This window comes from Hyla sarda, chromosome 11, assembly GCF_029499605.1.
Source record: "Hyla sarda isolate aHylSar1 chromosome 11, aHylSar1.hap1, whole genome shotgun sequence".
NCBI lineage: Eukaryota > Metazoa > Chordata > Amphibia > Anura > Hylidae > Hyla > Hyla sarda.
The window spans coordinates 5,399,813-5,427,593 of record NC_079199.1 but is presented as its reverse complement, the minus strand read 5'-3'; the positions used below and the strand labels follow the sequence as shown (position 1 = coordinate 5,427,593).

The 27,781-nt window shown below is 45.6% G+C and overlaps 1 protein-coding gene across 2 annotated transcripts in view; it reads left to right on the top strand.

The window, feature by feature from the left end:
- TC2N (tandem C2 domains, nuclear) overlaps window positions 1-27,781 on the top strand; it is a 55,746-nt gene that overhangs the window by 16,657 nt on the left and 11,308 nt on the right. For both annotated transcript variants that reach the window (XM_056546722.1, XM_056546721.1), the window contains exons 2-9: window positions 7,101-7,204; window positions 14,444-14,674; window positions 15,634-15,804; window positions 18,604-18,683; window positions 19,649-19,724; window positions 20,254-20,354; window positions 22,556-22,672; window positions 24,467-24,658. In XM_056546722.1, coding sequence (XP_056402697.1) covers window positions 7,141-7,204; window positions 14,444-14,674; window positions 15,634-15,804; window positions 18,604-18,683; window positions 19,649-19,724; window positions 20,254-20,354; window positions 22,556-22,672; window positions 24,467-24,658 — 1,032 coding nt within the window. In that variant the 5' untranslated portion in view covers window positions 7,101-7,140. The remainder of the gene's footprint in view (window positions 1-7,100; window positions 7,205-14,443; window positions 14,675-15,633; window positions 15,805-18,603; window positions 18,684-19,648; window positions 19,725-20,253; window positions 20,355-22,555; window positions 22,673-24,466; window positions 24,659-27,781) is intronic.

Below are 27,781 nucleotides of genomic sequence, written 5' to 3'. Positions count from 1 at the left end.
GTATTCGGTAACTATTCGCCGTCCTCCCCGCGATCACAATAACGACTCTTATACCTTGATTTAATCTCAGGGTAAAATGTAGATTTTTAATTACAATGAAACCTTAGAATTTACATTTCTAGGAAAGTGAGCGTGTATGTGAGTGTTCTGTGCGGAGCGGCGCTGTAATTACGGCTGGGATTAGCGGGATTTGTGAGCCCGTCCTACAGGTAACTTCACAATCGACAAGACGGATCGTGTTTGTGACTCCTCCATAACTCACAATTACTGAGGAGCGTTTAACCTTTTACCTCCTGAGCTGCCAATAAAAAGTTTTGCACAGTTTTTTATTTTTTTGGATTTAGAATTTGGATTACTCCCCGTTTTGAGAATCCATTTTTCTGCCAGTGAAAATGGAAGATCGTGATGTCAAGACTCTGCCCCCATGTGATGTCACGCCCCGCCCCCTCAACGCAAGTCTATGGGAGGGGGCGTGACATCCGTCACGCCCCCTCCCATAGACTTGCATTGAAGGGGCAGGGCTATGGTGTCACACGGGGTGGAGTCATGACGTCACGATCTTCCGTCCCTGTGGTAGGGAGCAAGAACCTCCAGCGCTTCCGGAAGCAGATACAGGTGGGTTCTGCATGCTATATTGCGGGAGGCCTTTGGATAGGGGGATAAGATGTCTAGGGTTGGAGTACTTCTTTTAGGGGGTACCTTTCATCAAAAAAAAACTTTTGATATATTATAGATTACTGTGTGCAGAATAACTTTCCAATTGCATGTTATTAAAAAAAATATGCTTCTTTCTATTTAATTTTCCACTTTGAAAAAAAATGACCACTAGAGGTCTCCCTGTCCTGGCCGCAAGCCTTTTTTTTAATAGATTTCAGACTCATGCTGGAGTCCTAATCTCAGTCTGCAGCCGGGACACAGACAAGCTCAGCTGGCAGCTCTGAATTGTCTCCTCTCTGATTACAACTGCATGTGCAGAGAGAAGAAAGATCGGAGCTCAGATAGTAAAATGAATGAGGGCATACAGTAAGGCAGAGTCAGGAGTATGCCCTGTTGTGCTATGTGCACAGTGCTGGCTCCTGACTGTCTGATTGGCAGGCAGGGAGAGGTGCTGAGCTTGTATGTGTCCCGGTTGCAGTATGAGATTTAGGACTCCAGCATGAGTCTGAAATCTATAAAAAGGGCTTGTGGCCAGGACTAGTAGGGAGACCTCTAGTGGTCATTTTTTCAGTGTAAAAATAAATAGAAAGAAGCATATTTTTTAATAACATGCAATTGGAAAGTTATTCTGCATACAGTAATCTATAATATATCAAAAGTTTGTTTGATAAAAGGTACCATTTAAAGGGGTACTCTGGGGAACTGAACTTATCCCCCTATCCTTTGGATAGGGGATAAATATCTGATCATGGGGGGGGGGGGGGGTCCAAACACTGGGACCCCTCTACGATCTCCTTACGGGGCCTTGTGTACTTACTTGTCCTCATCGTACAATAGCTGCCGCTCACACCGGGTACTGCAGGGAGAAGCGGAGTACCCCTTTAAAAGGATTACTCGAAGGAATTGAATTTATCAGACACTTATCCCCTATCCTGTGGAAAGACCGCTGGGACCCCCTGAGATCTCCTGTACGGGGCCTCATCTACTTACCTGTCCTCAGCGCACTCCAACCCCCACCTTCCTGGACAAGCGAAAGTGATGGCTTACTCAGCCAATCACTGGCCACAGCGATGTCCCACATTATCCGGTGATTGGCTGAACGGGCCGTCACTTTCGCTCGTCCAGGAAGGTGGGGGTTGGAGTGCGCTGAGGACAGGTAAGTAGATGAGGCCCCGTACAGGAGATCTCAGGGGGTCCCAGCGGTCTTTCCACAGGATAGGGGATAAGTGTCTGATAAATTCAATTCCTTCGAGTAATCCTTTAAAGGGGTACTCCGCTTCTCCCTGCAGTACCCAGTGCGAGCGGCAGCTATTGTGACATCACGCCACTCCCCTCCCATAGACGGGCCATGGCATCACGATCCATCCATCACATGATGATAGAATCATATGACTTGTAATGAAAACAACGCAGGGGATAAAAAAACAAAGAAATTACTGGCAAAACTAATGCACATTATTTTTGGGAAAAAACTGCAACCTGGGAAAATGAAGGGGCAGCTTTTTTTTTTTTTTGACAGGCCCAAAAGACGCCAAAGTTACTGTGTTAGGGTACGTCCACATGTACAGGATCTGCTGCATATTTTTGCTGCATATTTGTGCAGCCGATTCTGCTACCCTTGACTTCAATGGGTAGCTAAATCAGCTGCGCAAAATACATGTGGACGTTCACTTACTGTTATTTGTAAAAATATTTCACACGTCATAAGTTTAGATCACGCCAAGTCTGAGTCCTGAGAGCCGCTGTGATCGTGGGCGATAGGTGGGTGATGTGTGGTTGGGTGCGCTTCACTCCCCGGTTGTCTATGGGGTGAAAGAGTCGGATCGGGCGACAGTCTGGGCAGTAAAAAGCGCTGCCATGCACTTCAGCTGACTTATGGATGGACTGAACTATCAGGACTGAGACTCCCTGTGATCTATCAGGACTGAGGCTCCCTGTGATCTATCAGGACTGAGGCTCCCTGTGATCTATCAGGACTGAGGCTCCCTGTGATCTATCAGGACTGAGACTCCCTGTGATCTATCAGGACTGAGGCTCCCTGTGATCTATCAGGACTGAGGCTCCCTGTGATCTATCAGGACTGAGACTCCCTGTGATCTATCAGGACTGAGACTCCCTGTGATCTATCAGGACTGAGACTCCCTGTGATCTATCAGGACTGAGACTCCCTGTGATCTATCAGGACTGAGACTCCCTGTGATCTATCAGGACTGAGACTCCCTGTTATCTATCAGGACTAAGGCTCCCTGTGATCTATCAGGACTGAGACTCCCTGTGATCTATCAGGACTGAGACTCCCTGTGATCTATCAGGACTGAGACTCCCTGTGATCTATCAGGACTGAGACTCCCTGTGATCTATCAGGACTGAGACTCCCTGTGATCTATCAGGACTGAGGCTCCCTGTGATCTATCAGGACTGAGGCTCCCTGTGATCTATCAGGACTGAGGCTCCCTGTGATCTATCAGGACTGAGGCTCCCTGTGATCTATCAGGACTGAGGCTCCCTGTGATCTATCAGGACTGAGGCTCCCTGTGATCTATCAGGACTGAGGCTCCCTGTTATCTATCAGGACTGAGACTCCCTGTGATCTATCAGGACTGAGGCTCCCTGTGATCTATCAGGACTGAGGCTCCCTGTGATCTATCAGGACTGAGACTCCCTGTGATCTATCAGGACTGAGACTCCCTGTGATCTATCAGGACTGAGACTCCCTGTGATCTATCAGGACTGAGGCTCCCTGTGATCTATCAGGACTAAGACTCCCTGTGATCTATCAGGACTGAGACTCCCTGCGATCTATCAGGACTGAGACTCCCTGTTATCTATCAGGACTGAGGCTCCCTGCGATCTATCAGGACTGAGGCTCCCTGTGATCTATCAGGGAAAACAAGGAGCCTCCAAGGAGGTGGCGGACATCAGGAGGCGCTGGACACACTCGGAGGGTAAAATCAACTTTAATCACCCATCATGCAACGCGTTTCACAGATTATCTGCTTCATCAGGACAGATTTGATGTGATCTCTCAGGACTAGACTCACTGGGATCTTTTAGGACTTAGACTCCTTGTCATCTATCAGGACTGAGACCCCCTGTAATCTCCACATACCCTGGGCTGTAATCCACTGCAGATTTTACCAGTACAGATTCGCAGCGAGCCCGCCCCCCCCCCCCCCCCCCGGTGTGAATTCACCCCAAACATGCCGAAATGATGTAACCACAAACCCTTAGGAAGGTCTCGAGTTCCTTGCTGTCCCGGTGAGGACTGTCAGGTTCATCACCCGATCACCTGTTTTCTTGGCTCAGGGTATTTTTAGTTCTAGGACAAGGTGAGTTTTTTCGGTAACAGGGTTATCGGCGCCGCTTATCACACGTTTTGTTTTGCAATTTTGCAGATTTTCCTGCACATAATTTCCATGGTGTGAAGTGTACAGAGATAAAGGTGTATATTCTGGCAGAGATCGTGTGTTAGGTGACCATGTGCGAGGTCTCGACCATTTCCCTGGCTGATATGGACTTATTGCATCAGAACAAAACACGTCGGGCGTGATACGGATTTTATACAGAATAAAGGACATATAAAAAGCATCGCAATAAATGGTGGACTCCCCAGCGTGTGCGAATAATAATAATTTTTATCATCATCATTATTGGTGTAAGGAAACTTTGGCCTCCTTTACACACATCTTGGGCACAAAATAAAAAAATAAAAAAAATACTTCACAAAAAAACAAAACACGAGTTAGTCTAAAGCTTCCATCACACAATAGTTTTTTGGATCTGGTTGTTGCAAAAAATGTTTTTTTTTGTGTTTGAACACCAGGGTGTATGCCACATAAAAAAAAAAAAAAACAGCTTATCCAAACTAAAAACATTCAAAAAATCTCAAATGACCTGCAGCAAACAATTGTTTTCTGTTTTGTTTAGTTTTTTTTGCAGAATTTTTCTTTTTCTTTCTTTTTTAATGAATAATATATGCGTGAACCCTCCATCACAAAAGGGATAAGGCAATGAACAGATGCAACTTCTGGTTTGCGCTTTTTATTTTTGCATTGGCAAAGTGTCTAAGTGTTGTTAAATTGTTTTATTCCAGGTGTTTTTCTCATTACAAGTCTTGTGATTCTAGCTAGTTGTTGTAGTTGTTGTGATTCTAGCTAGTTGTTGTAGTTGTTGTGATTCTAGCTAGTTGTTGTAGTTGTGATTCTAGCTAGTTGTTGTAGTTGTGATTCTAGCTTGTTGTTGTTGTAGTTGTGATTCTAGCTAGTTGTAGTTGTTGTGATTCTAGCTAGTTGTTGTAGTTGTTGTGATTCTAGCTAGTTGTTGTAGTTGTTGTGATTCTAGCTAGTTGTTGTTGTGATTCTAGCTAGTTGTAGTTGTTGTGATTCTAGCTAGTTGTTGTAGTTGTGATTCTAGCTAGTTGTTGTAGTTGTTGTGATTCTAGCTAGTTGTTGTAGTTGTGATTCTAGCTAGTTGTTGTAGTTGTGATTCTAGCTAGTTGTTGTAGTTGTTGTGATTCTAGCTAGTTGTTGTAGTTGTGATTCTAGCTAGTTGTTGTAGTTGTTGTGATTCTAGCTAGTTGTTGTAGTTGTTGTGATTCTAGCTAGTTGTTGTAGTTGTTGTGATTCTAGCTAGTTGTTGTAGTTGTTGTGATTCTAGCTAGTTGTAGTTGTTGTGATTCTAGCTAGTTGTAGTTGTTGTGATTCTAGCTAGTTGTTGTAGTTGTTGTGATTCTAGCTAGTTGTTGTAGTTGTTGTGATTCTAGCTAGTTGTTGTCATTTTAGCTAGTTGTTGTGATTCTAGCTAGTTGTTGTAGTTGTCGTGATTCTAGCTAGTTGTTGTTGTTGTGATTCTAGCTAGTTGTTGTTGTTGTTGTTGTTGTGATTCTAGCTAGTTGTTGTTGTTGTTGTGTTTCTAGCTAGTTGTTGTTGTGATTCTACCTAGTTGTTGTTGTGATTCTAGCTAGCTGTTGTGATTCTAGCTAGCTGTTGTGATTCTAGCTAGTTGTTGTTGTTGTTGTTATTCTAGCTAGTTGTAGTTGTTGTTGTGATTCTACCTAGTTGTTGTTGTGATTCTAGCTAGCTGTTGTGATTCTAGCTAGTTGTAGTTGTTGTTGTGATCCTAGCTAGTTGTTGTTGTTGTTGTGATTCTAGCTAGTTGTTGTTGTGATTCTAGCTAGTTGTTGTTGTTTTGATTCTAGCTAGTTGTAGTTGTGATTCTAACTAGCTGTAGTTGTTGTGATTCTAGCTAGTTGTTGTAGTTGTTGTGATTCTAGCTAGTAGTTGTTGTTGTGATTCTAGCTAGTTGTAGTTGTTGTGATTCTAGCTAGTTGTAGTTGTTGTGATTCTAGCTAGTTGTTGTAGTTGTGATTCTAGCTAGTTGTTGTAGTTGTGATTCTAGCTAGTTGTTGTAGTTGTGATTCTAGCTAGTTGTTGTTTTAGTTGTGATTCTAGCTAGTTGTTGTTTTAGTTGTGATTCTAGCTAGTTGTTGTTGTCATTTTAGCTAGTTGTTGTGATTCTAGCTTGTTGTTGTAGTTGTTGTGATTCTAGCTAGTTGGAGTTGTTGTGCATCTAGCTAGTTGTTGTGATTCTAGCTAGTTGTTGTTTTTGTTGTGATTCTAGCTAGTTGTTGTTGTCATTTTAGCTAGTTGTTGTGATTCTAGCTAGTTGTTGTTGTTGTGATTCTAGCAAGTTGTTGAGACTTGTGTCCATGAAAATCAGCCTTTGGCTGTCCGGTCATGCGGGGAGTTGTAGTTTGCAACAGCTGGAGGCACCCTGATTGGGAAACACTGTTCCATGTACTGATCTCCTGTTTATAGACAGCAGCCAATCAGACCAGGCAGAGGCAGATCTGCAGTATAAAGCATGGTGGTGGAGAGAGCAGCCTGAGCCTCTGATAGGGCAGGGAGGAGATTTCAGATTACCCTATAGCAGTGGTCTCCAACCTGCGGACCTCCAGATGTTGCAAAACTACAACTCCCAGCATGCCCGGACAGCCAACGGCTGTCCGGGCATGCTGGGAGTTGTAGTTTTGCAACATATGGAGGTCCGCAGGTTGGAGACCGCTGCTCTATAGTGTCCAATATTCAAAACGGACAAACTGAAACCACAGATCCAAATATAGCACAAAGCAGATATAAAATAATACACATAGCAGAGCTGCAGTGTAAAGCAAAGGGAAGGAACACAACATATATAAGATGTATTCTGTAGTCTGAGCCATAAAGCCAATGGGATCTACTTATATTGGAAGCTGAGAGGATGGAGAAGGGGAAATATTCCAGTCTGGGGCAATACTTCAGGTCACATACAGAAAATCTTCCCTACCTCGGAATGTTGATCTAAAAATGACTCAATCATGCAGCTCATTTACATAGCCACGCCCCTGGATGCACCTGTCCAGGTAGATGGACTCCTCCAGTAATGTGCTGTCCCTCTGCTTGTAGGAGACATTGATGGTCCAGATCCCCGGGATACACAGGTAGGATGGCGGCGGCGGAGTTCATCAAGAGCTGCTGTAAAGGATGCTTCCAGGGCGACAGCAAGAGCGGTGAGTACAACGTGTGATACTGTCTGCTGAGCCAGTGTATCTAAGCCTGGCATGTGTGATACTGTCTGCTGAGCCAGTGTATCTAAGCCTGGCATGTGTGATACTGTCTGCTGAGCCAGTGTATCTAAGCCTGGCATGTGTGATAATGTCTGCTGATCCAGTGTATCTAAGCCTGTCATGTGTGATACTGTCAGCTGAGCCAGTGTATCTAAGCCTGGCATGTGTGATACTGTCAGCTGAGCCAGTGTATCTAAGCCTGGCATGTGTGATAATTCTCTGCTGAGTCATTGTATCTAAGCCTGGCATGTGTGATACTGTCAGCTGAGCTAGTGTATCTAAGCCTGGCATGTGTGATACTGTCAGCTGAGCCAGTGTATCTAAGCCTGGCATGTGTAATACTGTCAGTTGAGACAGTGTATCTAAGCCTGTCATGTGCTATACTGTCAGTTGAGACAGTGTATCTAAGCCTATCATGTGTGATACTGTCTGCTGAGCCAGTGTATCTAAGCTTGGCATGTGTGATACTGTCAGCTGAGCCAGTGTATCTAAGCCTGGCATGTGTGATACTGTCAGCTGAGCTAGTATATCTAAGCCTGGCATGTGTGATGCTGTCAGCTGAGCCAGTGTATCTAAGCCTGTCATGTGTGATACTGTCAGCTGAGCCAGTGTATCTAAGCCTGTCATGTGTGATACTGTCTGCTGAGCCAGTGTATCTAAGCCTGTCATGTGTGATACTGTCTGCTGAGCCAGTGTATCTAAGCTTGGCATGTGTGATACTGTCAGCTGAGCCAGTGTATCTAAGCCTGGCATGTGTGATACTGTCTGCTGAGCCAGTGTATCTAAGCTTGGCATGTGTGATACTGTCAGCTGAGCCAGTGTATCTAAGCCTGGCATGTGTGATAATTCTCTGCTGAGTCATTGTATCTAAGCCTGGCATGTGTGATACTGTCAGCTGAGCCAGTGTATCTAAGCCTGTCATGTGTGATACTGTCAGCTGAGCCAGTGTATCTAAGCCTGTCATGTGTGATACTGTCCCCTATCATGTGTGATACTGTATGTTAAGCCAGTGTATCTAAGGCTATAATGTATGATACTGTCTGCCAAGCCACTGTACCCAATTCTATATTTTTTTATACTGTTTGCCTCGCTGCTGTATCTAAGCCTATCATTTGTGATACTGTGTACCAAGGTGCTGTATCTAATTCTATCATGTGTGATACTGTCTGCCAGGTAGCTGCATCTAAGCCTCTTTTGTATTAAACCTGCTTCTGAAATGCTGTATCAAACCCTACCATGTATGATACAGCAAAGTTGCTGTATCTAAGCTCATCATGTGCGATACTGTCTGCCGTTGGGGGAGGAGGCACACCTCCATTCACATTATATAGGGCATATATGAGGGGTCATCCTCTTCTTCCTCTCAGGATCCCTTTGACCTCTTTGTGAAGGGATCAGATATAGAATACAGCAACAATAACACAGGGAGGAGATGGCCCCCCAGTCACTATGGGACCCCCGAGAAGTACTAAACTGACTCCCTGAACGTTCCTGCCGCCCGCGGGCTCCTCCCTTATATCCTCCCTTAACAAATGAAGATATGACAGTCACACTGTGTGGTCAGGGCCCTGGCAAATACCTGATACTGATAATTCTGCCGGTTACGTGATCAGACGAACAGCTCATTGCTGATCTTTGATATTAAGGAGGCTCTCCTCTGAGGCCGTGTGGCAGTGTTTCCCAACCTTGGTGCCTCCAGCTGTTGCAAAACTACAACTCCCAGCATGCCCGGACAGCCAAAGGCTGTCTGGGCATGCTGGGAGTTATAGTTTTGCAACACACTTGTTGGAAAATTGTTATCACAACAAGATGACCCAATGACTTCAGTCCCCGATCACTATTATAAGGATGACTAACAAAACTAAACTGCTCCATCTCTAAACCTTTCATAGAAGATTATATTATCGATAGAGAGGATGTACTGATCCTCCCAGTCCCCTATGTATAGGTTAGGGAAGTAAGGGGCGGAAGACGTCCCCATGGCGGTGCCTCAAACCTGTACATATCCCTGATCCACCCAAATACATTGTTTCAATATTAAATGTATCCCCTTTATAATGAATTCTTTTTGTGCTGCTGTCATCCCATTGTCTTTTTCTAAATAACCTGCAACCGATTCTATATAATAATAATAAATAATAATAATATAATAATAATAATATTCTGTTGTCTTTTTCTAAATAACCTGCAACCGATTCTATAATAATAATAAATTATATAAACATAATAATATAATAATAATATTCCATTGTCTTTTTCTAAATAACTTGCAACCCATTCTATAATAATAATAATATAAACATAATAATATAATAATAATAATATAATAATAATAATATAAACATAATAATATAATAATAATAATAATAATATCCCATTGTCTTTTTCTAAATAACTTGCAACCGATTCTATATAATAATTAATAATAATAATAATAATATAATAATATTCCATAGTCTTTTTCTAAATAACCTACAACCGATTCTATATAATAATAATAATAATAATAATAATAATAATAATAATAATAATATAATAATATTCCATAGTCTTTTTCTAAATAACCTACAACCGATTCTATACCTCTATGGTGCAGGATGTTACGGATCTATGACATAAGAGGCTAACAACATAGAGTTACAGCTGCAGATCTATGTATTGGGATAGATGACCGATTAACCAATTCATTTCTGCAATATTTGGAGGCCCCGTTGGGTTGAGGTTCTTTTCTCACTTGTAGACTCTTGCCAAGTGATTATATATATTATGTTAATTGACAACAATCATAAAAAAATGGGGGAATTTATCTACAAAAACAATTAGGAAGGTAAAGTCAAGAGTCCAATATTTAGAGGGCCCAGAACTGCAAGATGGCACCATAAGGTACAGAACTACAGGATGGCACCAGAGGGCACAGAAATAAAGGGTGGCACCTGAGGGCACAGAACTACAGGATGGCATCAGAGGGCACTGAACAGAATGTCACCAGAGGGCACAGAACTACAGGATGGCACCAGGGGGCACAGAACTACAGGATGGCACCAGAGGGCACAGAACTACAGGATGGCACCAGAGGGCACAGAACTACAGGATGGCACCAGAGGGCACAGAACTACAGGATGGCACCAGGGGGCACAGAACTACAGGATGGCACCAGAGGGCACAGAACTACAGGATGGCACCAGGGGGCACAGAACTACAGGATGGCACCAGGGGGCACAGAACTACAGGATGGCACCAGGGGGCACAGAACTACAGGATGGCACCAGGGGGCACAGAACTACAGGATGGCACCAGAGGGCACAGAACAGGATGGCACCAGAGGGCACAGAACAACAGGATGGCACCAGAGGGCACAGAACAACAGGATGGCACCAGGGGGCACAGAACAACAGGATGGCACCAGGGGGCACAGAACAACAGGATGGCACCAGGGGGCACAGAACAACAGGATGGCACCAGGGGGGCACAGAACAACAGGATGGCACCAGGGGGGCACAGAACTACAGGATGGCACCAGGGGGCACAGAAAAACAGGATGGCACCAGGGGGCACAGAACAACAGGATGGCACCAATGGGCACAGAACAACAGGATGGCACCAGGGGGCACAGAACAACAGGATGGCACAAGGGGGCACAGAACAACAGGATGGCACAAGGGGGCACAGAACAACAGGATGGCACCAGAGGGCACAGAACTAAAGGATGGCACCAGCGGGCACAGAACTACAGGATGGCACCAGGGGGCACAGAACTACAGGATGGCACCAGGGGGCACAGAACTACAGGATGGCACCAGGGGGCACAGAACTACAGGATGGCACCAGAGGGCACAGAACAGGATGGCACCAGAGGGCACAGAACAACAGGATGGCACCAGAGGGCACAGAACAACAGGATGGCACCAGGGGGCACAGAACAACAGGATGGCACCAGGGGGCACAGAACAACAGGATGGCACCAGGGGGCACAGAACAACAGGATGGCACCAGGGGGCACAGAACAACAGGATGGCACCAGGGGGCACAGAACAACAGGATGGCACCAGGGGGCACAGAACAACAGGATGGCACCAGGGGGCACAGAACAGGATGGCACCAGAGGGCACAGAACAACAGGATGGCACCAGAGGGCACAGAACTACAGGATGGCACCAGGGGGCACAGAACAGGATGGCACCAGAGGGCACAGAACTACAGGATGGCACCAGGGGGCACAGAACAGGATGGCACCAGAGGGCACAGAACTACAGGATGGCACCAGAGGGCACAGAACAACAGGATGGCACCAGAGGGCACAGAACTACAGGATGGCACAGAACTACAAGATGGCACCAGAGGGCACAGAACTACAGGATGGCACCAGAGAGCACAGAACTACAGGATGGCACCAGGGGGCACAGAACAGGATGGCACCAAAGGGCACAGAACTACAGGATGGCACCAGGGGGCACAGAACAGGATGGCACCAGAGGGCACAGAACTACAGGATGGCACCAGAGGGCACAGAACAACAGGATGGCACCAGAGGGCACAGAACTACAGGATGGCACAGAACTACAAGATGGCACCAGAGGGCACAGAACTACAGGATGGCACCAGAGAGCACAGAACTACAGGATGGCACCAGGGGGCACAGATAAACAGGATGGCACCAGGGGGCACAGAACTACAGGATGGCACCAGGGGGCACAGAACTACAGGATGGCACCAGGGGGCACAGAACTACAGGATGGCACCAGGGGGCACAGAACTACAGGATGGCACCAGAGGGCACAGAACTACAGGATGGCACCAGAGGGCACAGAACAACAGGATGGCACCAGAGGGCACAGAACTACAGGATGGCACCAGAGGGCACAGAACTACAGGATGGCACCAGAGGGCACAGAACTACAGGATGGCACCAGGGGGCACAGAACTACAGGATGGCACCAGAGGGCACAGAACAACAGGATGGCACCAGGGGGCACAGAACTACAGGATGGCACCAGGGGGCACAGAACTACAGGATGGGACCAGAGGGCACAGAACAACAGGATGGCACCAGAGGGCACAGAACAACAGGATGGCACCAGGGGGCACAGAACTACAGGATGGGACCAGAGGGCACAGAACAACAGGATGGCACCAGGGGGCACAGAACAACAGGATGGCACCAGGGGGCACAGAACAACAGGATGGCACCAGAGGGCACAGAACAACAGGATGGCACCAGAGGGCACAGAACAACAGGATGGCACCAGAGGGCACAGAACAACAGGATGGCACCAGGGGGCACAGATCTACAGGATGGCACCAGGGGGCACAGATCTACAGGATGGCACCAGGGGGCACAGAACTACAGGATGGCACCAGAGGGCACAGAACAGCAGGATCGCACCAGGGGGCACAGAACAACAGGATGACACCAGGGGGCACAGAACAACAGGATGGCATCAGGGGGCACAGAACTACAGGATGGCATCAGGGGGCACAGAACTACAGGATGGCACCAGGGGGCACAGAACTACAGGATGGCACCAGGGGGCACAGAACAGGATGGCACCAGAGGGCACAGAACTACAGGATGGCACCAGAGGGCACAGAACTACAGGATGGCACCAGGGGGCACAGAACTACAGGATGGCACCAGGGGGCACAGAACTACAGGATGGCACCAGGGGGCACAGAACTATAGGATGGCACCAGGGGGCACAGAACTACAGGATGGCACCAGGGGGCACAGAACTACGAAATTATTAGTTGGATATGACTTATTTCCCTCTCACCTTTTGTATCTGACACTTTGTGTTTTTGAAGTGAGGAGGAGACAGGGATATAAGGACCCTGCACGGCTCCTGATCACAGCTGAGGGGCTGCTCCATTGTGTCGTGCCCTCTGGTTTTCCCGGCAGCAGCAGCTGATAGCCGAGGACTTATTCCAGTCATTTGTCCCTATGTGACTGTGACAGAGGTGATGTTTGACATTGCAGCACATGCGAGGCGTTCAGGCCGCCCTGATGGGAGGCTCCGGGTTTACACAAGTATTTACTAAGGGAGGTTCGTCATCATCATCATCATCATCATCATCATCATCCACAGAACACAGGACCAGACCAAGTCCATCATCATCATCATCATCCAAAGAACACAGGACCAGACCAAGTCCATCATCATCATCCACAGAACACAGGACCAGACCAAGTCCATCATCATCATCATCATCATCATCATCATCATCATCATCATCATCATCCACAGAACACAGGACCAGACCAAGTACATCATCATCATCCACAGAACACAGGACCAGACCAAGCCCATCATCATCATCATCATCATCATCATCCACAGAACACAGGACCAGACCAAGTACATCATCATCATCATCCACAGAACACAGGACCAGACCAAGTCCATCATCATCATCCACAGAACACAGGACCAGACCAAGTCCATCATCATCATCATCATCATCATCATCATCATCATCATCCACAGAACACAGGACCAGACCAAGTCCATCATCATCATCATCCACAGAAAACAGGACCAGACCGAGTCCATCTCCATCCGCTGCAATATATTCTGCAAACCTCTCTGTTGTCAGCCATCTCCATCCGGAGAGGAGAACTATAGGGACGGATCCTACTCTGGATAACAACAAGATGAGACTATTGAAATACAGTATCACACAAGACAGACCTAGATACACAGCTCAGCAGACAGTATCACACAAGACAGACCTAGATACACAGCTCAGCAGACAGTATCACACAAGACAGACCTAGATACACAGCTCAGCAGACAGTATCACACAAGACAGACCTAGATACACAGCTCAGCAGACAGTATCACACAAGACAGACCTAGATACACAGCTCAGCAGACAGTATCAAACTTAGCTGGATTAGATACAGCAGCTCAGCAAACTCATGATAGGATTAGATACAGTGGCCCTGAAGACAATATCACACATGATAAGCTTAGATACAGCAGGTCAGTAGACAGTATCACACATGATAGGGTTAGATATCCTGGCTCAGCAGACAGTATCACACTCAGTAGGCTTAGATACAGCCAGGGCTGTACTTGTCTTTAGGCACCCGTAGGCCTCTGCCTAGGGTACCAGTGTTGAGGGGGCAGCACTTCAGCCCCTCCATACTGTGGCCTATAATGGGATTTTTCTTGCCTTTTCCAGCCTTGTCAGATGCAGGACGCATTGAAGGAACCCGGAGAGGCTCCCATATTGTGGATCTCCCCCCAATGTCGGCCGTCTCCATTAAAAGGCAGGTGGGGTGCACGGAGGATTATCTACTGTCCAAGCTGCCGGCGGACGGGAGGGACGTGCCATTCGTTGTGCCAACATTTAAGCCCTCCTATATTCAGCCAAGAACAGTGACCAGTCCGACACACATGGAGGGCGTGAAAGGTAACTATAATCTAGCACCGCACCCCAAATATATGTCCACAGTATATATAAGGCCTAGAGCAGTGTTTCCCAAACAGGGCGCCTCCAGCTGTTGCAAAACTACAACTCCCAGTATGCCCGGACAGCCTTTGGCTGTCCGGGCATGCTGGGAGTTGTAGTTTTGCAACAGCTGGAGGCACCCCGGTTGGGAAACACTGCACCTACTGTTATTCTCTTCTGTATAATTGCAATAAGGTCTATTTATCTGTTTCACAGATACATTGTTACACTGCTGGGTGGATCTAGACTTCCGTCAGTCATTGTGACAGCTTAGTCGTAGGATGACGCAGATCTGTCTCCGTGACCTTTATTTGATCTTTGAGCTCATCCTGCCACTATCATATAGTTCTTATATTAAAGACGCGTGACATGCTGAGGACTGGAATTCCTCCTCACTCCCCCTCCCATCCCTACTTGATTGACGGTCAGCTGGAAGCCGAGCCCTGTTTCCAAATCTCGTTCCTGTGCTGTGCATACAAAATGTGCGAAGAGGCAAGACCAAGAAACAGGGCTCAGCTTCCAATTGACTGTCAATCAAGCAAGGAATGGAGGCGTTAAAGTCCTTACCACTTTAGGGACTTGGGAACACCCCTTTGACACTCTGCACAGGATGTCACAGATCGTGCTCATCCTGCCGCTGTTGTATAGTTCTGATGTAATGAGGAGTTCCCAAGCCCCCTGAAGTGCTTAGGACTTTAATGCCTCTTTAATCCCCCTCCCATCCCTGCTTGATTGACAGTCAGCTGGAAGCCGAGCCCTGTTTCCAAATCTCATCCCTGTGCTGCGCATACAAAATGTAAACAGGTGCAAGATCTGGTAACAGGGCTCGGCTTCTAGCTCTTCCTGACGCTATTATATAGTTTTCATGTTATGTAAATCACCTCTTCCTGGGTAACTCTGTTACACCTCCTGTCACTCAGGATCTGCGAGGGCCACATTTACCGACAGGAAGTCTGAACTTTCCACTATGTATCTGCAAGGACCCAATTACGATGTGGTTTATAATCCGGGCTACGTCCTGCAGCACATCTCGCCTGACCTAAACCGGCGGGCGACTCTTAACCAGAATAACGCCAGGCTGTACGGTTCAGGTGCGTATTTCATAATACTTATCAGAAACACAAAGTAAGGCTACTCCGCTCTAAGAACAGAATCATCTTAGTGATGCTCCAAGACTGCTGTGATATTTGCTCTGCAGGGACATTCTAGTGCGCTCATGCTTGGAGTTGTAGTCTTGCAACAGCTGGAGGTCCACAGTTTGGAGTAAACCAGTGTTTTTTCAATACGTTTGCCTCCAGCTGTTGCCTAACTACAACTCCCAGCATGCCCGGAGAGCCAATGGTTGTGCAACGTCTTGAGGTCCGCAGTTTGGAGACCAAGGGTTTAGACAAAATTGTACAGAAGGGGTAGAGGCAGAGTTCTCTAATCTATTTATACCCGAGATGAACGACAAGGGGGGTATCCTCTACATGAGTGATCTCCAGCTGTTGCAAAACTACAACTACCAGCACGCCTAGACAGCCAAGGGAGTTGTAGTTTTGCAACAGCAGTGGCCACTGGTTAGAAAACACTGCTCCAGTTATGGCAAAACTACATCTCCCAGCATGCCCGGACAGCCTTCGGCTGTCCGGGCATGCTAGGAGTTGTAGTTTTGCAACTGCTGGAGGCACCCTAGTCGGGAAACACTGGAATAGAGAATAGAATGTTTTTACATGAGCACAGAAGGGGATTCTTTACTGTAAGAGCAGTGACACTAGAGAGTATCTACTCTGCTCATGCTGGGAGTTGTAGTTTTGCAACTGCTGGAGGCACCCTGGTTGGGAAACACTGGAATAGAGAATAGAATGTTTTTACATGAGCACAGAAGGGGATTCTTTACTGTAAGAGCAGTGACACTAGAGTATCTACTCTGCTCATGCTGGGAGTTGTAGTTTTGCAACTGCTGGAGGCACCCTGGTCGGGAAACACTGGAATAGAGAATAGAATGTTTTTACACCAGCACAGAAGGGGATTCTTTACTGTAAGAGCAGTGACACTAGAGAGTATCTACTCTGCTCATGCTGGGAGTTGTAGTTTTGCAACTGCTGGAGGCACCCTGGTCGGAAAACACTGGCATAGAGAATAGAATGTTTTTACACCAGCACAGAAGGGGATTCTTTACTGTAAGAGCAGTGACACTATAGAGTATCTACTCTGCTCATGCTGGGAGTTGTAGTTTTGCAACTGCTGGAGGCACCCTGGTCGGGAAACACTGGCATAGAGAATAGAATGTTTTTACACCAGCACAGAAGGGGATTCTTTACTGTAAGAGCAGTGACACTATAGAGTATCTACTCTGCTCATGCTGGGAGTTGTAGTTTTACAACAGCTGGAGAGCCACAGGTTGGAGTAAAGCAGTGTTTTTTCAATAAGTTTGCCTCCAGCTGTTGCCTAACTACAATTTCCAGCATGCTGGGAGTTGTAGTTTTGCAACTGCTGAAGGCACATTTGAGTAAACACTGGTGTAGTGTACTATGTAGCTGATGATGAAGCGTTCTCCAGGCGTTGTGTAATCCAGTGTATCACAATAGGTTTTGTGGCTGTAGTGCAGCCTTTCCTGGATACACAGGGGATTGCAGGTTTCTGGGAAACATTCCTCAGGGGTGGGTGAAGGATTTGAGGGAGGTTTATTCCGCATGGGTGGGGCATTTTTTTTTTTGCAACATGTATTCTGCAGGTGTTGTATAGTGCAGTGTATCAACAATTATTCTGTGGACGTTAGTGCAGCATTTACTGTATATATCTGTTGTACAAGAATCATGTGTTCTCTGGTGCCAAGTGTCAGGGAGACGTTCCCAAGTGCTGAGGACTGTAGCCCCTCCTCGCTCCCCTCTTCATCCCTGTTCTTGCTTGACTGACAGTCAACTGGAAGCCGAGCCCTGTTTCCAGATCTAATTCCTGGTCTGGGCATTCAAACTGTGCGCAGGTGCAGGATCTGGAGACAGGGCTTGGCTTCCAGCTGACTGTCAATCAAGCAGGGACAAGAATGGGAGGGGAAGCGAGGAGGTGTTCCAGTTTTCAGCATTTCAGGTGCTTGGGAATGGCTTTTTAACACTTGGCATTAGACAATAAAAGCATTTTTATATGCTAGTGTTTCCCAACCAGGGTGCCTCCAGATTTGGGTGTCCAGGCATGCTGGGAGTTGTAGTTTTGGAACAGCTGAAGGGCCCCCTGGTGGGGAAACACTGTTCTATGATATGTGGGTACTCTAATCTATGGCGCTCTGTTCTATACCTTTACCTATTGCTACCTATGTTGCGGTTTTAGTTTTTTTGTAACTAGGTGGTAGGGGCCCTTCTTATTTTGGGGCCCTATGAATTCTTATTATACCCCTGGTTTTGGAGTGTTTTATTATGAACCAGTGTATTATGCTATATTCTACAAATGTTCTATAAAATACACCGCTATACAAGTGTAGGCCACTTTGTGGTGTTACACAGTTGTAGTTGTATACTTTACTACCTACAGGTATATATATTATACTGTTGTGTACAATGCAGATGTGTAGTCCACTTTGTGCTGTTACACAGTTGTAGTTGTATACTTTACTACCTACAGGTATATTATACTGTTGTGTACAATGCAGATGTGTAGTCCAGGTCCTTGCACACGTTCAGACTTTTGCTCCATCTTTACTGTACAGGAATATGCAGGTGAAATCAGAGCAAATACTGACAGCTCCACTAGCTGCGATGATCTGCAGATTAATCATTGTTTGCAGAACACGGCTGCACCTTGCTGGATCCTCCGCGGAGCCTTGTCGCTCTACACAATTGTCGTCATTGTCCTGAGATGTAACGTCTCTTCTTCCTCACACCTAAAACCTAACCCCATAATTTCTGTGTTTTCAGTCTGTGACCTTCGAAATATCAAAACCAGCGACAATACAGGTCTGAGCACCTCCATGTATGACCTCGGCAGCTATATCCAGGTACGGGAAAGGGATATATCCGGGTACGGGAAAGGGATGTATCCGGGTACGGGAAAGGGATGTATCCGGGTACGGGAAAGGGATGTATCCGGGTACGGGAAAGGGATGTATCAGGGTACGGGAAAGGGATGTATCAGGGTACGGGAAAGGGATGTATCAGGGTACGGGAAAGGGATGTATCCGGGTACGGGAAAGGGATGTATCCGGGTACGGGAAAGGGATGTATCCGGGTACGGGAACGGGATGTATCCGGGTACGGGAAAGGGATGTATCCGGGTAATGGAAAGGGATGTATCCGGGTAATGGAAAGGGATGTATCCGGGTACGGGAAAGGGATGTATCCAGGTATGGGAACGTAATATATCCAGGTATGGGAAAGGGATGTATGTAGGTACGGGAAAGGGATATATCCGGGTACGGGAAAGGGATGTATGTAGGTACGGGAAAGTGATATATCCGGGTACGGGAACGGGATGTATCCGGGTACGGGAAAGGGATGTATCCGGGTACGGGAAAGGGATGTATCCGGGTACGGGAAAGGGATGTATCCGGGTACGGGAAAGGGATGTATCCGGGTACGGGAAAGGGATGTATCCGGGTACGGGAAAGGGATGTATCCGGGTACGGGAAAGGGATGTATCCAGGTACGGGAAAGGGATGTATCCAGGTACGGGAACGTAATATATCCAGGTATGGGAAAGGGATGTATGTAGGTACGGGAAAGAAATATATCCAGGTATTTACAAGTGGCCCTGGCACCAGTGAGTGGACATTACGCTAATTTACTAGGTGCTTCAGCTGTTGAGAGACTGCAATGCTCAGCATGCCTACACGGCCATTGTCAGCCTGTGTATGGTCGGAGTTACAGTTTCACAACAGGAGACCCAGAGGTTGGAGACAACTACCCCTCCTATCCGGATATATGACCACTACAGGACCTGACCTGATTTCTTACATTTTTCCAGAGATACGATTCTATCTCCAGTATTCGGAGCAGTAATTCCTCCAGAAAGGACTCGCAGGGGAGCAACCGCAGCCTAGGTACGTCCACGGACCCTCGCTACAATGACTGGTCATCTGAATAGTCATCTGCATAGAAAATAGCAGGAACCAAATTACGCCTCTGTCTAAATCAGTGGTCTCCACACTGCGGCCCTCCAGATGTTGCAAAACTACAACTCCCAGCATGCCCGGACAGCCAACGGCTGTCCGGGCATGCTGGGAGTTGTAGTTTTGCAACATCTGGAGGGCCACAGTTTGGAGACCATTGGTCTAAATGCTTTTCTACCTGACAACTCCCATATCCAATTCACCCTGCGCCAGATAACAGTCCCCATTGCGCCTCTCCACCATTTCCAACAAAAATATTACCTTTATTTTATTGATGCAAGAATTGTCCCAAACCTGTTTTTCCCAGGAGGAAGGAAATTGTATCTTTTTGCAGATTATTTAGCAACAATACAGCTGGATTCCATTTCCTGTAGATACATCCGTATCACCTGACTATAAGAACGCAACCTGATCCGCGCCCCGTCCCGGACTCTCGACTGACTTTACCTTTTTGTTGCAGACACAATAACATTGTCGGGGGACGAGCGCGAGTTCGGGAGGTTACATTTCAGACTGCGGTACGTGACAGCGGTGGAGCAGATCTGGATCACAGTGTTACAAGTAAGCGATGCCCTGCTGCACCCAAAGAGGGGGGGGGGGGAGAGGACCCCTCACCCCATCACATGGAGGGCTCATTAATATGGTCACTTATAACAACATCGGAGAAATGACATTTTTTTTGCACATTGCTCAATGCAGGAAATTCCCTGACGAATCCATGACTGATCCCAGTCTTATGTCAACAATGTGCAACCGTAAAAAGTTTCCCCAACTCTCTTATTTAACCTGGTCTGCCAGTTCCTTATTCAAGAAGACCTCTGCCTCATGTCAGGGAATGGAAATGAGCTTCTGTTCAGAGACCGAAAGCCAATCCTGACACCCACCCCCCCCCCCCCCCCCCCAATACTAGTCACAGCTGAGGTGCTCGTAACAATCTTATCATTTTAGACAAAAGATCTGTGCCCCCTTTCTGACCTCACTGATACATTGTAACAAAGCCTCCGCTGTGTGAGCAGGACTTTGTCAGGACAGGTTTAAAAGGGGTACTCCGGTGGAAAACCATTTTTCTTAAATCAACTGGTGCCAGAAAGTTAAACAGATTTGTAAATGACTTCTATTTAAAAATCTTAATCCTTCCAGTACTTATCAGCTGTTGTATGCTCCAGAAGAAGTTCTTTTCTTTTTTGAGTTTCTTTCCAGTCTGACCACAGTGCTCTCTGCTGACACCTCTGTCCATGTCAGGAACTGTCCAGAACAGGGTAGATTTGCTATGGGGAATTGTTTCTACTCTGGACAGTTCCTGACATGGACAGAGGTGTCAGCAGAGAGCACTGTGGTCAGACTGAAAAGAAATTCAAAAAAAGAGAAGCACTTCCTGTGGAGCATACAGCAGCTGATAAGTACTGGAAGGATTAAGATTTTTTAATAGAAGTCATTTACAAATCTGTTTAACTTTCTGGCACCAGTTAATTAAAAAAAAAAAAATTATTTTCCACCGGAGTACCCCTTTAAAGCCTCTACATCAATGTTTCCCAACCAGGGTGCCTCCAAGCTGTTTCAAAACTACAACTCCCAGCATGCCCGGACAGCCAACGGCTGGGAGTTGTAGTTTTGCAACAGCTGGAGGCACCCTGGTTGGGATACATTGCCCTAGAGCCATACAACGTACTTTCACTAAATTGATGCTTTTCATCCGAAGAGATAAGCGGTTTAGAGGTGTCTGGATGCTGCTCATCTTTTACCCTCTACAGTAAACTCTTACCTAGCCTGGGCTCAAAGTGCAGATCTAGTCCATATCCTAACTTGTATAAAAAATTACTTTTAAAGCAATGTTTTATTTCACCTTTACTTGTCAAAATGGCCCATTAAAGGGGTATTCCAGGAAAAAAAAAATATTTATATATCTCTCAACTGGCTCCAGAAAGTTAAACAGATTTGTAAATTGCTTCTATTAAAAAATCTTAATCCTTCCAATAATTATCAGCTGCTGAAGTTGAGTTGTTTTCTGTCTGACAACAGTGCTCTCTGCTGACATCTCTGTCTGTCTCGGGAACTGCACAGAGTAGAAGAGGTTTGCTATGGGGATTTGCTTCTAAACTGGGCGGTTCCCGAGACACATGTCATCAGAGAGCACTTAGACAGAAAAGAACAACTCAACTTCATCAGCTCATAAGTACTGAAAGGATTAAGATTTTTTTTAATAGAAGTCATTTACAAATCTGTTTAACTTTCTGGGGACAGTTGATATATATATATAAATATATATATATAAATATATATATATATATATATATATATATATATATATATATATATAAAGTTTTTTTCTGGATAACCCCTTTTAAGTAACCAGAACAGCAGTATTTCCCTCCCCTGTGCCCTATGAACAGAAACCTCCTGGGCCTCCCATCCCCCTCTGACTACATTGTGTCCAGCCTGTTGTCATCTTAGGGACCTCACAATACACTGGTCTAAAGCAGTCTTTTTTCCCAACCAGGGTGTCTCCAGCTGCTGCAAAACTACAACTCCCAGCATGCCCGGACAGCCAAAGGCTGTCCGGGCATGCTGGGAGTTGTAGTTTTGCAACAGCTGGAGGCACACTAGTTGGGAAACACTGGTCTAAAGTTGTGATAAAACTGCAGCTACAGCGCCTTACAACCCGGTCACCTGACTGAGCCACTTATAGATGCTGATCCCGAAAAATCCGGACAATTACTTTAAGACAATAATTGTCTCCAATAATGTTCTGTTCTCCTCCTCAGCTGAAGGATCTGTACTGGCCGGCGAGCTGCGGGGATTCCCCGAATATCTATATTAAAGGAATAATTACCCTCCCCAAACCCATCCAGTTCAAGTCCTCTCCTAAGGAAGCCGCTCTGGTAAGCTTAGTCCTTAAAGGGGTACTCCGGTGGAAAACATTTTTTTTTTATTTTTTTTTGTTTTTTAAATAAACTGGTTCCAGAAAGTTAAACAGATTTGTAAATTACTTCTATTGAAAAATCTTAATCCTTCCAGTACTTATCAACTGCTGTATACTACAGAGGAATTTTTTTTATTTTTGTAACCCAGAGCTCTCTGCTGACATCATGACCACAGTGCTCTCTGCTGACATCTCTGTCCATTTTAGGAACTGTACAGAGCAGCACATGTTTGCTATGGGGATTTTCTCCTACTCTGGACAGTTCTTAAAATGGACTGAGGAGTCAGCAGAGAGTACTGTGGTCATGATGTCAGCAGAGAGCTCTGTGTTCCAAAAAGAAAAGAATTTCCTCTGTAGTATTCAGCAACTAATAAGTACTGGAAGGATTAATATTTTTAAATAGAAGTAATTTACAAATCTGTTTAACTTTCTGGAGTATCCCTTTAAATCTTTATTGCATTATATTATTAGGGCATGATGCGAGTTGTAGTTTTGTAACTGCTGGAGGGCCATAGGTTGGGGGAAAGGATGCACTGGTCAGATGCCCTGAAGGATGTCAGAGCATGATGGGAGTTGTAGTTTTGTAAGAGATAAAGAGCTACAGGTTGGGCATGGGAAGTACAAGTGGGATGCACCAAAGGCCACCAAAGGGCACGATGAGAGTTGTAGTTTTGTAACAGATGGACAGCCATTGGTTGGAGAATAGGATGCAACGAAGGCCATAAGGACATAATGGGAGTTGTAATTTAGCAACAGCTAGAGAGCTGCAGGTTGGAAAATAGGATGCACCAGTAGCATGCACTAAAGCACAACAGGGTATGATGGGAGTTGTAGTTTTGTAACAGCTGAAGGGCCATAGGTTGGGGGAATAGGATTCACTAGTAGGATGCACCAAAGACTATCAGGACATGATGAGAGTTGTAGTTTTGTAACAGATGGACAGCCATTGGTTGGAGAATAGGACGCACCGAATGCCATCAGGATATGATGGGAGCTGCAGTTTTACAACAACTAGAGAGCTACAGGTTGGAAAATAAGATGCACCAAAGGCCAATGGGGGATGATGAGAATTGTAGTTTTGCAACAGCTGTAGGGCCACAGGTTGGGGCAATAGAATTCACCATTGAACTGCACCAAAGGCCATCATGACATGATGAGAGTTGTAGTTTTGTAACAGATGGACAGCTACTGGTTGGAGAACAGGACGCACCAAAGGCCATCAGGTCATGATAGGAGTTGTAGTTGTGCAACAACTAGAGAGCCACAGGTTGGGAAATAGGATGTACCAGTGAGATGCTTCAAATGCCAACAGGGGATGATGAGAATTGTAGTTTTGTAATAGCCGGAGAGCGATAGGTTTGGCAATAGGATGCACTAGTAGGATGTCCTGAAGGTTGTTCAAGCACGATGGGAGTTGTAGTTTTGTAACAAATAAGGAGCCAAAGGTTGGGGAATAGAACTCACCATTGGGACGCACCAGAGACCATCATGGCATGATGAGAATTGTAGTTTTGTAACAGATAAAAAGCCATTGGTTGGAGAATCGGATGCACCAAAGGCCATTAGGTAATGATGGGAGTTGTAGTTTTGCAACAACTAGAGAGCTACGGGTTAGAAGGACGAGGCCTGAGGTGGTGGTAGTAATAGTGGGGCAGCTTTGTACAATCCGCTACATTTTGGCGGCTCCAGGGCAGTTGCCCCCATAGTGCCCCCTCTCTGCACCACATTCATTTCCATTCTTTTTCCTTTACAGGACGTAGAATTCATGGAAACCTTTGTGTTCGCCATAAAATTACAAAGTCTTCAGAACGTGCGGCTGGTGTTTAAGGTGCTGAGCCTGACGCCGCGGAAGAGGACCATCAGCAAGTGCTCCATATCCCTGCGGGACCTGAGCGAGGAGGAGACCGAGCACTATCTGGACGTGGCGCCATCTTCAAAACTGCCGGTGAGGGACTGCTGGATCCCTATCCATTTGTGATCATTTAAAGGGGTACTCCGCTGGAAAACTATTTTTTTTTTCCAAAAAGTTAAAAACAGATTTGTAAATTACTTCTATGAAAAAAAAAAATCTTAATCCTTCCAGTACTTATCAGCTGCTGTATGCTCCACAGGAAGTTGTGTAGTTCTTTCCAGTCTGACCACAGTGCTCTCTGCTGACACCTCTGTCCGTGTAAGGAACTGTCCAAATCCCCATAGAAAACCTCTCCTGCTCTGGACAGTTCCTGACATGGACAGAGGAGGCAGCAGAGAGCATTGGTTTTCTACCAACGTGCCTCCAGCTGTTGCAAAACTACAACTCCCAGCATGCCCAGACAGCCGTTGGCTGTCTGGGCATGCTGGGCGTTGTAGTTTTGCAACAGCTTAAGGCACCCTGGTAGGAAACACAGGATTACCCTGATTTAATGGGGCCAATGCACATTCTGTATTAAAAGTTTTGATCAGTCGGGGTCTCAGTGCAGGAGAACGAGCGAGGAGAAGCACATGGTGACACGCTTTACGTCCCGGCTCATTCTCCTTATAATTGGGGGGCACCGAGACCCCGACCAATCAAAACATTTGACATCTCTCTGTGACATGTTTTTTTTTTTTTTTGACATGTGTTTTGCTGCAGATTTCCTTAACTTCAATGGGTAGTAGAATCCGTCGCAGTAAATCTGCAGCAAAATATGAACGTGTGAACAGACCCAGCGGGAAAACAGGAAATAAACATCCCGCAATTAAATCCGCCCATCTGAACAGACCCTAAAGCTGAATTTACGCTGTTCCGCATTTTTTTTTTTACTTGAAAAATATCAAGAAAATATATTTATATAATATATATATATATATATATATATATATATATATATATATATATATAAAAAAAATTTAAAACAGCCCTGCCATTTTGGGCTCCAAGATGCATTTTTTTTGTCAAAAATAGTGGGTTTTAGTCTAGGCATTTTTTTTTTTTTTTTTTTTTAGATATATCAACTGGCTCAAGAAAGTTAAACAGATTTGTACATTACTTCTATTAAAAAAATCTTAATCCTTTCAGTACTTCTAAGCTTCTAAAGTTAAGGTTGTTCTTTTCTGTCTAAGTCCTCTCTGATGACACGTGTCTTGGGAACCGCCCAGTTTAGAAGCAAATCCCCATAGCAAACCTCTTCTAAACTGGGCGGTTCCCGAGACACGTGTCATCAGAGAGCACTTAGACAGAAAAGAACAACCTTAACTTCAGAAGCTCATATGTACTGAAAGGATTAAGATTTTTTTTTAATAGAAGTAATTTACAAATCTGTTTAACTTTCTGGACCCAGTTGATATTTAAAGAAAAAAAGTTTTTTCCTGGAATACCCCTTTAAGCTTGGTGGGGGTGGTCAGGCCACGGGGAACCCGCGATCTCCGTGCTGGCGATCTTAGTGTTGGTCTACACCAGTATTTTCCAACCATTGTGCCTCCAGCTGTTGCATAACTACAACTCCCAGCATGCCCAGACAACCGTGGCCTACATCAGTGTCGGTCTACACCAGTATATTCCAACCATTGTGCCTCCAGCTGTTGCATAACTACAACTCCCAGCATGCCCAGACAACCGTGGCCTACATCAGTGTTGGTCTACACCAGTGTTTTCCAACCAGTGTGCCCCCAGCTGTTGCAAAACTACAACTCCCAGCATGCCCGGACAGCCGTTGGCTGTCCGGGCATGCTGGGAGTTGTAGTTTTTCAATAGCTGGAGGCACACTAGTTCCACAAGAGAAATAACACCCGGACACATGACAAGAGCGACGTACAATAAAAACTGGAAACTAGATAAGGAAAAAAAAAAAAAGTTTACAAGGAGCGGTTGCGACAATCTCCCGCACGCAAACCCCTTCTCCCTACACTGTTGATTTTCCATAAAGTTTTTCAATATACTGTATGTACCAAAAACGAAACAGCGACCAGATCCGGCTCCATTATTTACCTTTTCGAGAGTAAAAATTCTCTCGTGTGACGTCCGTCCGCGACGCTTTATATATGACGGCCCGCGCTCTTTGTGTTGGTGGGTGCGGTTGTCAACACGATTCTTCCCAGGGTACTTGCGGGGCTATAGAGGAGGGGACGGATGTTGACACAAATATATACGTTTATTCAATGTTTTATGAGGCTGTATACGGGACAAGGTGTCACGGTCAGGACTAATGGCTATGTAATTGTTTGCTCTTGTCCTGCTATGATGTGTGCCTGACCTTTACCAGATACACAAACCTCTTATCTATGGTAAGTAAATGTTAATGTCGGCCTTAACTCCTTCAGTGCCAACTGAAGAGTCATCAATTGGGAAGAAATTTGCGCATTTTTTTTAATTTTTTTTTTTGCGGAGGCCTCGGTATCTAATTTTAAAGGGGTGCTCCGGTGGAAAACCTCTTTTCTTTTTGGAACACAGAGCTCTCTGCTGACATCACAAGCACAGTGCTCTCTGCTGACATCTCTGTCCGTTTTAAGAACTGTCCAGAGTAGGAGAAAATCCCCATTGGAAACTAATGCTGCTCTGGACAGTTCCTAAAATGGACAGAGATGTCAGCAGAGAGCTCTGTGTTCCAAAAAGAAAATAATTTCCTCTGTAGTATTCAGCAGCTGATAAGTACTAGAAGGATTAAGATTTTTTAATAGAAGTAATTTACAAATCTGTTTAACTCTCTGGCACCAGTTGTGAAAAACTTATTTTAATTTTTTTTTTTTTTTTTTTAAATCAACTGGTGCCAGAGTTAAACAGATTTGTAAATGACTTCTATTAAAAAATCTTAATCCTTCCAGTACTTATTAGCTGCTAAATACTGCAGAGGAAGTCCTTTTCTTTTTGGAACACAGAGCTCTCTGCTGACATCTCTGTCCATTTTAAGAACTGTCCAGAGTAGGAGAAACTCCCCATAGAAAACATAGGCTGCTCTAGACAGTTCCTAAAATGGACAGAGATGTCAGCAGAGAGCACTGTGCTCATGATGTCAGCAGAGAGCACTGTGTTTCAAAGAGAAAATAATTTCTTCTGTAGTATTCAGCAGCTAATAAGTACTGGAAGGATTAAGATTTTTTTAATAGAAGCAAT